At 44.6% G+C, this 16,123-nt stretch overlaps 1 protein-coding gene across 1 annotated transcript in view; it reads right to left on the bottom strand.

The window, feature by feature from the left end:
* Positions 1 to 16,123, bottom strand: part of bsna (bassoon presynaptic cytomatrix protein a) — a 166,787-nt gene that overhangs the window by 20,758 nt on the left and 129,906 nt on the right. Inside the window, exons 4-7 of the mRNA XM_056299542.1 lie at positions 11,665 to 12,120; positions 9,425 to 9,451; positions 6,703 to 7,213; positions 1,817 to 6,576 (exon numbers count right to left, since the gene is read on the bottom strand). Coding sequence (XP_056155517.1) covers positions 1,817 to 6,576; positions 6,703 to 7,213; positions 9,425 to 9,451; positions 11,665 to 12,120 — 5,754 coding nt within the window. The remainder of the gene's footprint in view (positions 1 to 1,816; positions 6,577 to 6,702; positions 7,214 to 9,424; positions 9,452 to 11,664; positions 12,121 to 16,123) is intronic.

Genomic DNA, 16,123 nt, shown 5'->3' with positions numbered 1-16,123 from the left:
AATAACTTGAAAATCATTTGAACATGTGACATGGAGTTTGTTATTCTCGTGTCAATGGATTAGTTTGGAAAATGGTTAGTCAACTATTCTATTGGAAAACCGGAGCATGGAAGCACAGCATAAATGAAGAGCAGCATGTGCAGGCAACTACCGTTGCCAATCATTAGATGCTCTTGAGAAAATCTTGAATGCATTTTCCATTCCACACGTGTAAATGGCAGGCTGATGCAGCTAAGAGTTGAGGGGATTTTTTTTTGCTTATACTGTAGGCTATGATAGGCATATTAGTGACTACATATTTCCAGTAATTCATTCTCAATAAGAAAGGCTTCCACACCTGCTTAACAGAGTTTACTTGAAAGATTTTCAACTGCTTGTTCTATCAAAAAAGAAGAAAATTTTCACATTAGGCTCATGATTGAATTACCTGTCAAAACATCTTTACAGAAGATGTTCTCAAAGAAAATCAAATTATTGAAAAATTATGCTGTTTTCAAAGAATATGCTGTTGCTCATTCATTGTTTATGACATTATTTGTCTAAATCTTCTGTCTATAAACCAGACAAACAAATAAACAAACCACATACCAAAAAACAATTTTCTAGAAAATGTTTCATGAATTTCCATCAGTTATGAATAAATACAAGTACATGCACACTTTACACAAGAGACAGGGGTATTATTTCCTGTTAAGTCATTAGACAGTAACTCTGCATGCATACTGTTAATCTAGGAAGATCGTTTATGTGGTTATTTTTTCACTTACGATGAACGCAAAATGAAAGATAACCAAATACACACAAGATTTTCTTAAATTATAGCCCTCTCCAAACACCACTGTCAGCACTACTTAGGTAGGTTATTTATTTTTAGCCCTCACATCAATAACTTAAGTCAGTCATCCAGACCAAAGAATTTACAGGCAAAAGCCAATGCAAATGAGCCACAAATGTCATGCCTACTAAAATTTTGAACTTCCACATCAGCAGTTTACAAAAACCATTCGGAAACATACTATGTGCGCATTGATTGTAGAGTTTCCTTTGCTACTCGATCCTAGCTCTTGTTATAGGGCCACTTTAAATATGATGCCAGCTTGCTTGAAACATCTCATATAGAATCTGATTGGATTGCATTTACCCTATGATGTCAGACAACATCAGAAAAAAACATTGTAGCTCATTTAAGTCATAGTTTTTATCTGGGCAGCCAGAGATCGTTGGCATATTTTATTTAGGACCAGAAAAAAACATTCTTGATTAATAATCAGCACCAAGCACCAAACATCCCCTGCTAATTCTAAATCCAACTAGAGCGGGTTTAGGAACCAAATTACATATATCTCCAACATGTCGACGGAACGGTCTTACAGATCTTGATGCAAGTTCACCTATAACAAGTACCTTTCTCAAAGTACCTTGGTCCTGAGAGGTTGCACACATTTTTTTCAGAAAATCTTGTAGTATGGGTCTAGTTTAGGTATAACACAGGGTTATCACATCATCTTACATACCATTACAATAGCAACAAAAACATGCACACATATATAAGAGGATTCCTATATGGTATTATCCTATATTGTTATGATATTTTAGAGAATATTGTGTCTTTCAGGTTAATACAAGTTGAGTATAGGATGCACAACACTGAAAAGATAAAACTCATTCAATAAATGTACAACCACAACCAACACTACCACAAGCAACCCAACACAACAGAACAAGACACCAACTGCTACACAATTTAAAGACAACAACCACATCACAACAAACCAGACAACAACCATCATCTTTTTTCCTCTAGTCCCCTCTCTACCTGTTCCTTGATGCTCTGCAGCTCCTGAATCTCTCTCTGCACCAACATCTGCTCCTTCTCCCGGTGAATCTTCAGCTCTATTCTTTCCCTCTCCAGCTCCTCCTGGAGACGCAGCTGCCGGAGCTTTTCTAGCTCCACACGCTCCCTCTCCATTTGCAGGAGCTGCTCTTGTTGCCTGTGAAGCCGTTCCTCCTCTGTCTCGCCCTCCTTGTGAACAGCACCCGGAGGTGGGAAGGGAGGTAGGCCTCCTGGGATCGGGACCCCACCAGAAGGGGCAGAGGGGCCTATGGGAGGTTGAGCATAGCCTTGTGTGTGCGCAGGAGCAGTGAGAGGGTAGGCATGGGCAGCTGGCGGAGGTTGAGGCTGTTGCGAGTTTGTCACCTGTTGTTGCTGCTGCTGTTGTTGTTGACTATTCAGGTGTGCCTGTGACAGATTAATTGGCTGCTGCTGTGGTTCTGTCGGTATCACGACCACCCCAGATGTTCCAGTGACCCCCATTGATGAGGAGGTCACCTTTGTACCTTTGCCGAGGTAGACTGGTGCATCCTGAACCACAGCAGTACTCACTGGGATGGAGGATGGCATTGGTGCAGTCACTGGAGCCAGGGTAGTTGCAGTAACTGCAGCAGTGGTGGAGGTAGCTGCCATCTGCAAAAGACTTGGTGCTGGGTAACGGAATGTGGCTTGTCCTGATAAGGGCATTCTGGGGTTCATTGGTAGCCTGGTAAGACTAGATAGGGGCACTGGTGTCATATTAGCAGAGGGGTATGGCCTGTAGACACCTCTCAGTAGTGGACGAAGCACTGAAGCAGGCTGGGTAGTGATGGGAAGTGTAGAGGCGATAGGGGTGTTGATGGTTGAGTAGATCATCCCATCAGAGGACCTCATTACTGTAGGGTACATTGCTCTGAGACTGGCCTGCCGGGCATTGATGAGGTTGGTTAAGGCCTGATTGTGGGAAATTGGCTTACCATCTGGTCCAAAGAGGAGGTTTGGTCTTATGCCCAGAGTGACTGCAAGTCTTGTAGTGCCAGGCCCAGTTCCTCTTCCTAGACTGCCGAAGTGCATCAAGTCTGGGTTGCTTCCATACCGATCCATGGAATTGAGTGCAGCGCACATCCGGCTTATCTCCCTGGCTGTTGTTGCACTGTATTGAGCCAAATTAGATTCCTGGAAACTAGCGATGTCACGAGCAGTGTAGCCATAATCTGAACTGATATTGGACAAAGAATTGAATCTCCTTATAGGTAGGGTTTGGGCTGTGATGTCACTACCATGGCGTAGGTCTGTATAAGAGCCATACTGCATCCCCATGTAACCGCCATCATAGGTGTGTTTCAAAGAAGTTAGATCTAGGGCAAGTGCTCCCGAGACTTGGAAATGTGGGTCTATTTTGGAATGATAAGACTGAAGTCCAGCATCAGCTAGGTTTGTATCAGACATTGAAGGCTGAAGCCTTCCAGGGAAAGGCAAAGTATAAGCCTTACGTTCATCCATTGGATACTCATGGTATTTTTCCGTTTGCTTTTCTGTGTCAGACTCATATGAAAGGGGTGGAGCAGAGGGAGGCCTTATGCCCTCTTTCTCAGACTCACCAACACAACTCCCACCAAACGGAAGCCGGTAAACAACGTCACAACACACTGGTTGGTTGTCCGGTTTGATCTGGCCACCTGTCAGATCCACTGCATCCTGCCCTTCTTCTATTTGAACAAGCTGGGTCACTGCTGCCCCCTGCCCTGGCCCTCCCTCCATCTGCACCACCATGCTATGGGGGGGTTTACCCCCAGATAAATTCACCACACCTGGGGGAGTGGGTTTCCCTTTCAGCTCAATGGGACCAGTACTGTACAAATCAGGGTTGATGGCTGGCGATATAGTGCTGACCACAGCAGAGGCACTGCTGGTCTGGCTGACTAGCAGGTCTTTCTTAAGTAGGGGTGAGATCTGACCAGTAAGATTGTACCTTGCCAAGGCAGAGGCTTGCTGCTGTTGCTGCTGCATGTGATGGTGCTGCTTCAACTGTTGCTCAAGCAGCTCTTGTTGCATCTGCAGCTTCTCTTGTTGTTTCTGTAGCTCTTGTTGCTGAATGCTCAGGTCCTCTAGCTTGGCATCGATTTTTGGAATTGATGGATCAGTTGGAGGTGCTCCAGGGAGTTTGGTTTGGGACAGACACATAGCTGAAGCCATGCCTTGACCCAGATCCACCCGGTTCTGATGAGGGTCTCCATAGACCGTGGGCTGTTTGGGCTGGGTTATGAACATGGAGGCGGCGACGGTCACACTCACAGTGGTTGGTGTGGTGGTCTCCTGGGTATTCAGGTTCATAATTAATGGCTGCACAATCGTTGAGTGTCTGCTTCCTTCTGGTCCACCATGATATTTCCTGCTTTCAGTGGCCAGAGAGGTGAGATCCATTCCTTGGTCTGTTATGATTACTGGAGCTGGCTTGGTGGCTGTTCTGAGGTCCACCACACTTCCTCCTTGGATCATCTGACCCTGTTCTACCTTAGAGGTGCCAGGGACGGTAGATATGCGACAGAGGGAGATGTTGTCCATAGACATGGATCCTCGGCTGTAAGCACTAACCGTGGTGACCATGCTGGTTCCCACATTCACCTTCTCCACCCTCTGTGTTCGGTAGAAGCTGCGTGTGGGAGACTGCTGGTAGGGAGGAGTGTCTGGAGGGCTGACTCCTGGGGAGTACATGTCAAATGTTGATTGTCGGCTGAACCGGGTTGGTGAAGACAGGGGAGAGGTGGCAGTGTTGACAGTCATTGGCCTAGCAGGGCTTGGGGGTGGGGAGTATGGGGCATCCTGGGAGGACTGCTGCCGGTAGAGCCTTGGAGAAACTGATCGCTGTGACGTTTGAGTCCCCTGAGCCATCACAGGAGATGTAGGCCCAGAGCCGGCAGACTGTATCCCTATTCCAGGGCTCAATGTCTGGGTAGAGAATTCAGCTGTTGCTCTTCTGGATGGAGAGCGGGTGGGACTTTGTGGTGGTGGGGATGGAGACAGAGGAGGACTAGTGCTCCTGTAATAGGTAGTATACTTTGGAGAACGTGGCTCAATAATTCTCTCGGTGGAAGATGTTGAGCTGTCTCGTACTTGGACACCCCTTGTCTCCCCCACCCTTCTAGTGAGCACCTCTCTTTGGCTATAGGCCTGGGTAATCTCTGCTATCTTGCTGCACACACTTGAGACTGTAGTTGTGGATGTAGCAGTGCCTCCTGTATGCCTGCCATAAATACCAGATTGAGTAGATGTAATAGTGTGACTCGAGCTAGTCTGGGAGATGGTCACTGCATCTCTGGCATAGACTCCGTAGGCTGCAATAGTGGTGGCAGCCACTGCTGGGGTGATCCCGTTCTTCCCAGTTTGGCTTTTGATCCTGTCTTTGTGTACGTCTTTGGCAGAAAAATGCTGGGTGACTCGTACATCAGGGATCCTCCCCCCAGTTTCAGCAAAGCACACAGGAGCAGAGATCTGAGTGGGGCTTGTCCCTGGAGTCAACAAGGCATTGCTTTGCTCCAGCAGCTTAGCAAAAGCTGAACCTGTGTCTAGAAGCTGTTTGTCAGGGTAAGAGCTCTCAATCTCAATCTCCACTTGCTCATCAGTGGCCTGTTGCATCTTGGTGATGTTCTGAGATGTCTGGCGGATCTCCTCATATATGTCAGTCTCCGTCTCCACCACGTCATTATCATATCCGGTTTGATCTTGTTCATATTCATAATCATCATCATATCCTTGTCCATTGACATCTTCCTCATAGTACTGCCCATGTCTTCCATGATGTTGTTGTTGCTGTTGTTGTTTCTGTTGTTTTTGAAGCATCTCTGCTTTCCTCATCATCTCCTCATACACTTCCTCAGCACTCTTCAGTGGTTTAGAAGTAGAGGATGGTGCCGTGGTTGTTGTGGTCGATGATTTCTCAACCGGGGAGTAGAGAGACATGAAGGTAGGCAGATTGTACTCACTGCCCGATTTGTAGAGTTTAGACTCATATCCTTCTGCTTCTGAATCCAGGCTCTGAGGGGAATACTCAGAAGCTGATGAGCGATGGAGCTCCTCCATTTCCGCAGCTTGCCTCAGCTCCTCTGTGGGAGAGGCATCCTCAATGGGTGAGAGGTTACTAGGTGGTGTCTTGGATCTCTCTCTACGTCTCTGAGCCCTGAGTTCCTCTTTATCTCTCTTAGTCTTCCGGGCAGTGCTCCTTATTCTCTGCTGCTCCACCTCCCTCATTTTTTCCTGCTCTCTCAGGAGCTCCTCCTCTTCCCTGAGCTCCTCCTCTTCTGAGGAGTCCTCGATGGTGGGTAGGAGAGGGCCGTGGGAACGGTGGCGGGCCTTTCTCTGCTGCTTTGCTTCCTCCAACCTCTGCCTCCTGCTGGGGCTGCTGTCACTGTCCTCCTCCATGGAGGAGATGGACGTGGGGGACTGGCCTGAGCCATAGGAGGAAGAGGTGGGTGGTAGGGAGGAGGAGTAGTCACCCCTGGACCGTTCCTCAGGAGACCCTGTTAAACTCTCCATCTCCAGCTCCGGCTCCCGGTCGAGGCTCAGGTCATTCTCGTTGCCAAGCTCCATGTCCCGGGTGTAGCTGTTAGTGTTATTAAGTTCAATGGTCTTGAAGCGCCTCAGGCCTCCTTGTGAGGCCATTAGATCCTCCTCCCCCTCCTCAGCCGAACCTTTGTACACATCAGTGGAGCTCTTGGTCTCCTCCTCGAAACTGCTAGAGTGGTGCTGAAGGCGTCTCTTTTCTTTCCCTGAGTCTGAGACAATGTGCTTGTGGTGGCTCTTCTTGGGCTTCTGGTAACCATACCCTTCATCTTCCTCATCTTCCTCTTCTTCCATCTCTTCCTCTTCCTCCTCTTCATTTTCCTCATCTGCACTCATCTCCATTATCTGCCTCCTCATGAACTCCTCATCTGTCATCTCAGTAGGCTCTGCTTCTTTCTCCTTCTTTTTCTTGTCCTTCTTCTCATCCTTCCCTTCCCTCCGTTTGCCCTCCCAGTCTCCTCCATCCTCCTCCTCCTCCAGTATATCCTCTAGCTCCTCATCCGAGTCATAGGCCTCTGGTGTGATTGACAAGGAACGGGGCCTCTGCTTCCCACGGTCATCCAGGTCCCTGTCTCTGTGCTTCCTGCCCCGCCTGTCTGCCTTCTCCTCAGAAAGGCTTTTCTCAAGCAGGGGCCTCATGGAGCTCTCCAACTTAGTGATTTCAGAGGGGCTGGGTGGGGAACTGCGCCCACTGATGCCCCTTTCACTCAGCTTCATCTCCTCTTCCTGGATGAGGCCAGTAATCTCGCTGTGGGAGCTTGAGATGCCATCCGAGGAGTAGCCCGTATCGCTGAGGCTCTGAGGGCTGCGCGACAGATCATGGCTGCTGTTGTTCTTTGTGTCCTATAGGGGGTAGAAAAGAAAAAGAAAGAGCGGAAGAAAATTTATTAGCAATGGGGCAAGAGCGAGATGTACCCTTGAATTTTATAATATCCAATCTGTGAATATTTTAAAGGAAGCGGTGAGTTGGGTCAGCGTACAATTTAGGCCTTTATAAATCTATAATCAGACATTTTCAGTAGATGTTGCCCAAATTAGAATGGCAAATGAATATAAAAATGTTTCAAATCTAAACATTAATCAAATATGTAACACCCTGGCAATTAGTATTTAATGGACAATGGATAATTCAGAGAACTTATGTTGATATGGATAATTTATCAATTAAACTTGTTTAAAACACACCTAAAAAACTCTCTAAATGGGGTGAAACTATAACTACTGTGAATGAGCCACAGTAATGAATCCACATATCAAAATATTAAATATTGTGGTGGCAAAACGGTTTTGTTTCTCTAGAGATTACTTATATACAGAATTTACAACCTTTACATAGCCACTTAAAACAACATCTAATTCAGTAACATCTGATATCTTAGCTACATAAAATTAACGCTAAAATAAAATTATTATTGAAAGATATTATTTGAATAAGACAATAAACAAAACCTACCAGGTTTTATTGTAATTCATTCATCACAGTTGGTCAAGTAATTATTTGGTACCTGGGCCCAAGTTGTACGCTATGCTTAACCTTGTCTCATAATTATAAGAACAGCAAATAGCGAGTATTGTAAAATGTTTAGATTCTACCTATTCTGACATAAAAGGATGAAGCGTAAAAACAGAGGAAAGTGTTGATATACTACATTTCTTCAAGATAACTTTTGTGGTTTCTCAAAAATACACTGTATGGTTTTATGATTTATCACACAAAAAATATCTCCTTTTCTGTTTCCAAAACTTAATCGACCCATATGACATATCAGTTCCCCTACCAACTACTGTTTTGTCTTTTCCAAAAATCTAAAATTAAACACTTTGACTTTCGTACAGTGTAATGATACAGTCTAATTACAACTTGAATATGAAATTACATGGTTCTCAAATCCCTGGTTACAGTAATGTGCTGTGGCTACTGACAAAATTCAGTTAAACACACTAGGAGCACGTCTTTTTTATGATAAGGGTGAAGCACAATAATATAATGACTGATAATAATAACACTATTAACTATCATAACCAACTGGTAGTATTTCTAAATATTATCAAACAGTGGTTTATGTTGACTAGGTTTGATAACTAACTATTTGCTGAGCCATTGGTAGAAAGAGTTGTTCCAAGCTGTGCTTTTAGTGCCAATTTGTATCCCTCTACAAAGGATTATGTAACAATATCAGGTTGCTTATGGATGAGTTCAAAGCAGGATTTTAACCAGAACTCTGTTCATCAATGGCTCTGTCTTCATCAACATGGAACATGCCAAACCATTATCTCAAAAAAGACTAACCTGGAAAACGAAGGGGGAGTGGAAGCAAAATATAAAATTGACTTTGAAAATTATAAAATAATATAGAAACTTCATATGATGTTCACAGCCCCACTTCTTCCTAGAGTATAATACTTCAAGCTCTCTGTACTTTTCCCCCCTTTTTCTCCCCAATTGTACTTGGCCAATTACCCAATTACCCTATTTTCCGAGCCGTCTCGGTCGCTGCTCCATCCCCTCTGCCGATCCGGGGAGGGCTGCAGACTACCACATACTTCCTCCGATACATGTGTTCCCCCTCCCCGTTGAACAGGTGCCCCAACCGACCAGAGGAGGCGCTAGTGCAGCGACCAGGACACATACCCAAATCCAACTTCCCAATCGCAGACACGGCCAATTGTGTCTGTAGGGACACCCGACCAAGCCGGCGGTAACATGGGGATTTGTACCGGCAATCCTCGTGTTGGTAGGCAACGGAATAGACCACTACGCTACCCGGACGGCCCTGTGTACTTTGAATTATTAGCAGATCCATAAGTGTGAGAAGGCTATGTTGCTTCTGGGCCTGTTTTTGTGATACTTTGGCTGGAGTCCTTGGAGATTTAGCATATTCATGGCGTGCCAGTCTTTATAAATATTTCAACAGAGACTAATGGCCACCACATGGTAAGAAAAAGCACCATTAACTCCTTCTTTATTTCTCTTTCTCTCCTGCTCCATCCCTCGCACACTCAGTCACCACCCTCACTGTTTTTCTTTCCCTCCCTAAATGAATGCATGAGTACCTTGATGCCACCTGCAGCCTCAGCATTCTGCAAAGACAGAATCAATGACATTGTTCCCAAAGAGTAATAGATGTCACACACTAATAGGAATATAAACCTGGTTCAACTTATCGATAAATTCACACTTTATTGATTATCTTAAGCCATGTGAAATAAACCCCATGCATTTTCATGCCTCATTACAAATACTCATTCCAGCAATAGATTACATATAAGTTAATGAATTTTTGATAACGTATGGGGTGATAAGAAAGATGCAATTACCCATAATGCATATTGCCCACAAGACCACCCTTTCAAATGGAATCTATCAATTGCCTTCTATTCTAAATGTTAAATATACATTTGTTACATACATGTAAGACTTTCAGGTGACATTCTTACCCAGAGTACACCAGTGGAAAAAAATCCTTCAATTCTTAGATAAGTAAAACATGAAGCAATCAAGAAGGAAGGAAAGTTGGCACCCTTTAGTGTCTGGTTTCACATCAGTTAAGTGCCATCAAAACTGATGTGTATTACATGTGAATTAAAGACCTTTTTCAGTGAACTGACTGTAAAGATATCAAATTTTACACAAGATATCTAAATAATTGGAACATAAAGGGGCATTTTAGTAGTGTTCAATAGTTTGGAGACTTGGCATCTTAATTTTTTAAAGAGCTTGATCTGAAAGTGAACAACAGTGTGGAGAAGTGCATACTGCAGTCACGTCCGTCTTTTTTATTTTAGGTATTTTTACAAAAGAATAAATGAATATTTTATAGTATTTTCTACTGGTTAGTGATCCAAATACAGGGTACATCTAGATAGGAAGTTATGAGATGCTTATTGAGTATACTACGAAATGTTCCCTGTTTTCAGGGAAGACAGCAAACAACAGCTTTGTTTCTTTTCATACTTCATTTGATTGTGGTTTGATTTTAATTAGGATTACAGCATTGCCAACATCTACTTATTGTGTTGCATCTCTTACAACAAGACTGCTGGATATCAGATCATGGATTGTCAACTGGGTCAACAACACTGTAATGCACTTAAGTGTGCTGGGTGGTTCTTTGACTTTCATAGACTGTAAAATCTCGAGTCCCAGGGGTGAGTGCCTGTAGCTGTATGAATGTGAAGCATCAGGTATTAACCTGTACAGGTCATTCCTTAAAAAGGTAACATAGGGGTACAATTATGCATTTATGGTGGAGAAGAAAGAAGAAAACCACTTTATTTTGTCATTGTATTCTTACAATGAATTTATTCTCTGCATTTAACCCATCCTATTGTATAGGAGCAGTTCTTCTTTCCATTGCCTTGCTCAGGGACACAGACAGGAGTATTAACCCTAACATGCATGTCCGGAGCACCCGAAGGAAACCCACGCAGACACGGGGACAACATGCAAACTCCACACAGAAAGGACCTGGGACGGCCTGGGGTTCGAACCCAGGACCTTCTTGCTATGAGGCAACAGTGTTAACCACTAGGCCATCGTGCGTAGATGTAACAATGCACTGTCAGCACAATAACAATTATGAAGAATGTGTCGGGGAACTGTGTCAGGCATCCCACCAATTCAGCTTCCTCACATGCGAATCACAATCAAAAAATGTGGCCACAAGCCTGAAATAATTATTTGCACTAATTACACTTTATATTTGTGCTCTTTGAACTTACTTTTACATAATAAACAGTGCACCATCTATGATAGAAGTTTTCTTATGCTTTTGCAGTAGCTCTGTCTTCTTCCCATCATGGCCCTTTCGTGCTTATGGCTCTGTTACTGTCCTCTGATGCCAGTTCTATGTGCCCTTATTCTGTTACAAGATGATGACCAATCACAGACATCTGCGGGTTGGATTAAAAACCACGAGGCCTCTGGGATTGGTCTCTCTCACTTTTGGTTTATGGACACCAGACCTGTTTAGTTTGAGTTTTGAGTTTACTTTTGGCAAGCCCAACACCCGCCATGCTCATCTTTCACTCATGCACCAACCACCCTGCAAGCACAAAGATTATAATGACTGAACATACAGCATCCCTTGCTATTGAGTTTATGTTATTGCAGTTTAGTAATATACTTCAAATAAAGCTTTGGTCAATCATTTTTGTGATTTGACCCTTTCTTTTCCGTGTCTTTGAATGGGTCATGACTTAACACCTTTTTCACTGGATAAAACCACTGGTTCTTACACAAAAATGAGACCATTGTGATATGTTTTAAAAAAAAAGAAATACTGCAGACTTACATCATAGTGTCTTGATTTCTTAATCTCTTTAATGGGCATGATCTGCTCTTCCTTCCTCTGGGACGGTTTGGTTTCTTTGGTGATTTGGCTCTCAGGTTCGGCTTTGGGTTTCTCCTCTGTAGGTTTTGGCTGTTTCTGGGACTCACTGGTCGGTACTGGTGCCGGCGTTGTGGTCCTGGTGTCAATCTGTGGTGGTTTGGCCGTAACGGGTGCGAATGGCCCACTCCCAGGTGCTCCTGCCTGGGGTTTCAGAGCCTGGGGCTGGGCCTGGGGTTGGGTCGGTCTGGGCCCTTGCTGATTGGTGGCTTTGTGGAGAGGGCTTGGCGCCTGGTGACGGGGTGAGCCCATTGGCTGGTGCTTGGGGGACGGGTGAGGAACAGGAAGTGGAGGTTCATCCAGGCCACCTCCAGACATCAGCCGCTGGGTCTGGCAGTATAGACATAACCACTCCTTTTTCTGAAAAAGATAAAAAACAAACATAACAGTTATTGATAGATTGTTTTGCATGTCGTTTACTTAATTTTTTGGACTTCTAGTGTATTTCCTTGTTAAACTCAAACGAGTGGTCATGACCAACATGAATTTAACCATCACTGTATTTTTATATTATATTATATTATATTCCCATCCATCCATCCAGGTCGCCTCCCTGCCTGCCGCCCAATGACTGCTGGACTGGGCTCCAGCATCCCCGCGACCCCACGACCCTGAGAGCAGGATAGGCCGTGAGGATACTGGATGGATGGATATTATATTATATGACAGGTGTAAACTTGATAGTGCTGTGACAGTTTAGATATAGTGTTTTAGCCTATAAGAAGTGCCTGGAGAGAATCATGTGAGAAATGACACAATAAAAGAACGGATTCAACACTAAATGAGAGTAAAAAAAAAGAAAGCAATAAGAACAATTGAACTAGAATTACACGGTTCTTTATATTTTTAAGAAAAAAAAATCAGCCACTCAACAGTTTGATTATTCTTTCAAATATCAGATCAAGGGAGAGATAAACAGAAAGAAAGACACATAGATATAGGGAGAGACGGAGAGCAATGTGGTGGAAGAGTAAACAGGAGAACAAGAAAGAAGAGAGAGAGAGAGAGAGAGAGAGAGAGAGAGAGAGAGAGAGAGAGAGAAAACACAAGGTTTTGATGCAGAAAAAGGGGGAAGAGAAAGAGGGAGTAATAGTTTGTACCTTCATTCACACCGACAGCCATCAGTATTTAATGGTTAGTCACACGCAGTATTTATGACACACACACACACACACACACACACACACACACACACACACACACACACACACACACACACACACACACACACACACACAAAACAAACCATAATGCAATTTATTTACAACTTTGAATTGGGATTTGTTGTACAGAGCAGCAGCCAGATGAGGCTGAGCTGGACTGTCTTTCTAACAGGCCAAGTTTGCAGCGACAGGTATGGACACCCTGTTTTCATCTCGCACAATGTTCTTCACACTCGAGGATGATTAGCCAAGAACTTGATCATGACAAACACACATGACACAACCTCTTGTTTTTGCCTCCGCAGTCTCCCTTTTTGTTATTTTGCCATTGTTGGATGCTACAATAAGACAATACAGCCACACTGCCATAGAGACCTGCCTTTCCCTGGTGGGCGCCTCTCTTTTCTTGTTGGTTTCTATGATGAACTGGCTCTTCCGGCACCCTCAGCCCAACACAGGCACTCCATCTCATTTCAGCGTTTGGTGCTTTTCGTGCTTCACCTCATCAGGAGTTGAGGAAGTCTCAACTTTGTCTCAAAGAGCACAACCCATCATTTTCACTTTGAGTACCACTACCCGATTATTAGCTTGAAATGTGGGCGGGGCCTCAGAGACGCAAACAAGCAGCACCATTTTGGTTTGTGAAGAGCACAAAGAAGAGTGAAGTTTGTTCAACACACTGCTTCTCTGTGTTACATAGACAGAGAAAAAAGTGTGACTCCTCCCAGTGCTCACCTCCATCAATACTGCCAGAAAAAAAGTCGTTGGGGGTGTCTGGATAGCATAGCGGTCTGTTCCATTGCCTACCAACACAAGGATGGCCGGTTCGAATCCCTGTGTTACCTCCGGCTTGGTCGAGCGTCCCTACAGACACAATTAGCTGTGTCTGCGGGTGCAAAGCCAGATGTGGGTGTGTGTCCTGGTTGCTGCACTAGCACCTCCTCTGGTCGGTCAGGGCGCCTGTTCAGGGGGGAGGGGGAACAGGAGGGAATAGTGTGATCCTCCCACATGCTACATCCCCCTGGTGAAACTCCTCACTGTCAGGTGAAAAGAACCGGCTGGCGACTCCACATGTATCGGAGGAGACATGTGGTAGTCTGCAGCCCTCTCCAGATCGGCAGAGGGGGTGGAGCAGCGACGGGGATGGCTCAGAAGAGTAGGGTAATTGGCCGAATATAATTGGAAGACAATGGCGGAACCCCCCCCCCCCCAAAAAAAAAGTCTTAGATGGAGACACAGCATGAATCAAGGGGAAAAGTTGTTCTCCATGCTTCGGATGTAAGAGATGCATTTGGGTACCAGTGCATTCCAAGTATTACTATTGACAGTTACCAGCTGCCACCTTAACCATCAAATAGAGACTGACAAACACAGAAATAAAAAGGTAGAAGAAGCAAGTAGAATAGTAAAATGAGAGGAACTGTAAAAAGAGGAAGAAAGACAAAATGGGGAGTGGGGAGGAAGGCTGAGCTGGACAAGAAAAAAACTGACAGAAGTAGAGAAATTACATTAGGGAGGAAGAGAAAGTGCAAATCAACAGCAAAGTTGTAAACATCAATAAAGGCTTGAGATTTTCCAATTGTTACGACTCAGATGAAATGAGTTATTGACGGGAGCCTGTAAGCTCCCCACCAGGACCTGCCAGGAGGCTTTAGTCCAACACTCAGAGCTGATTCCCTCTCTCCCTAAACACAGATTGAGCCGGGTGATGTTTTTAGGATGCTCAGTGATTGTGTAGGTTGGTATGTAAACTGATTTAACTTGACAGCTAACAGTTAACAGTTAAAAGATTTAACTTTTTTTTCCTGTAAAGCACCTTGTATTGACATGACTGCATATAAGGGTGGAAGTCGAACATCCCTGCATTGAGAAACACATGGGAGGTGACCCCTGACCCTGGCAGTCTCAGTGCAACGCTCCAGTAATCATGCTACACATGGAATAAATCGGTCAAGCCGGCATTCATAATGGCGATATTGGGCACCATCATAAATGTTGGTGTGACCAAGGCCTAACACTGGATAGGCATTTTATTTCTCTCTGTTATTCAATTATTTATTTAATTAATTATTAAATTTCCTTTCTTAATCCCCTTGGGGAAATTCAGTTACCGCAAATTAACCCATCGTAGCTGTGATTGTGTACCTAGCAGCAGTGGGCTACCACCTTGATGCAGCGCCCGGGGACCAACTCCAGTTCTTCTTTCCATTGCCTTGGTCAGGGGCACAGACAGGAGTATTAACCCTAACATGCATTATTCTTTTGATGATGGGGGAAACCAGAGCACCCGGAGAAAACCCACTGCAGACACGAGGAGAACATGCAAACGCCACACAAAGGACGACCTGGGATGACCCCTAAGGTTGGACAACCCTGGGGTTCGAACCAAGGACCTTCTTGCTGTGAGGCAACAGCAGTAACCACTGGGTTACTGTGCCATCCAATGGGTAGAGTATGGCGTTAGCATTGCCAGGGTGAAGGGGATTCATTCCAGTTCTTTTGAATGGCATCATTACGGTCAGTGGATTTGATAGATATCTAGGGGCCAGGAAGAGTCCAGAATTTAGAAAAAAAATTTTTTTGCAGCATCACACCATTCAATTTTATACAACCGTACTCTGCCTGAACATGAATTGCTACACAAAAAGTTATGCGGTATTGTTTGCAGTCATAAATGGTATAGCTATGTTTCATTAATTTAACTGTATTGAATGTTTTTGTGCCCTGTGATGGCCTGGCCAGGGTGTCTCCCTGCCTGCTGCTCAATGACTGCTGGGATAGGCTCCAGCATCCCCGCGACCCTGAGAGCAGGATAAGCGGTTTGGATAATGGATGGATAGTGTTTTTGTTCACCAGGGTTTTGGGCAGTGTTAGTCCCTGTGGCAGGCAGGGTGGTTTGGAGGCAGGTAAAATAAATAGTGCCTCAATAGGGAACACCTGTGTATAATTCACCTCTCTGCCTATATATCAATGAGTGTGTGGATGTATGTGTGTGTGTGTGTGTGTGAGAAGCCTGGGAACTCCATGACACTCTGGACTGTGTGTGTAACCCACATGATTACATGTACCCTGTGACGTATGTAAGTTCCACGAGTAGCCTCTAGGAGGCACACGAGCTACAGAGTTTAAACCATGCAAACAACCGTCGACAATAGAGAAGAGAAATATGGATATTTAGAAATACGGACAACTTTGACTAT

Source organism: Lampris incognitus, chromosome 2, assembly GCF_029633865.1.
Source record: "Lampris incognitus isolate fLamInc1 chromosome 2, fLamInc1.hap2, whole genome shotgun sequence".
Lineage (NCBI taxonomy): Eukaryota > Metazoa > Chordata > Actinopteri > Lampriformes > Lampridae > Lampris > Lampris incognitus.
This window is presented reverse-complemented; position numbering and strand designations above follow the sequence as displayed.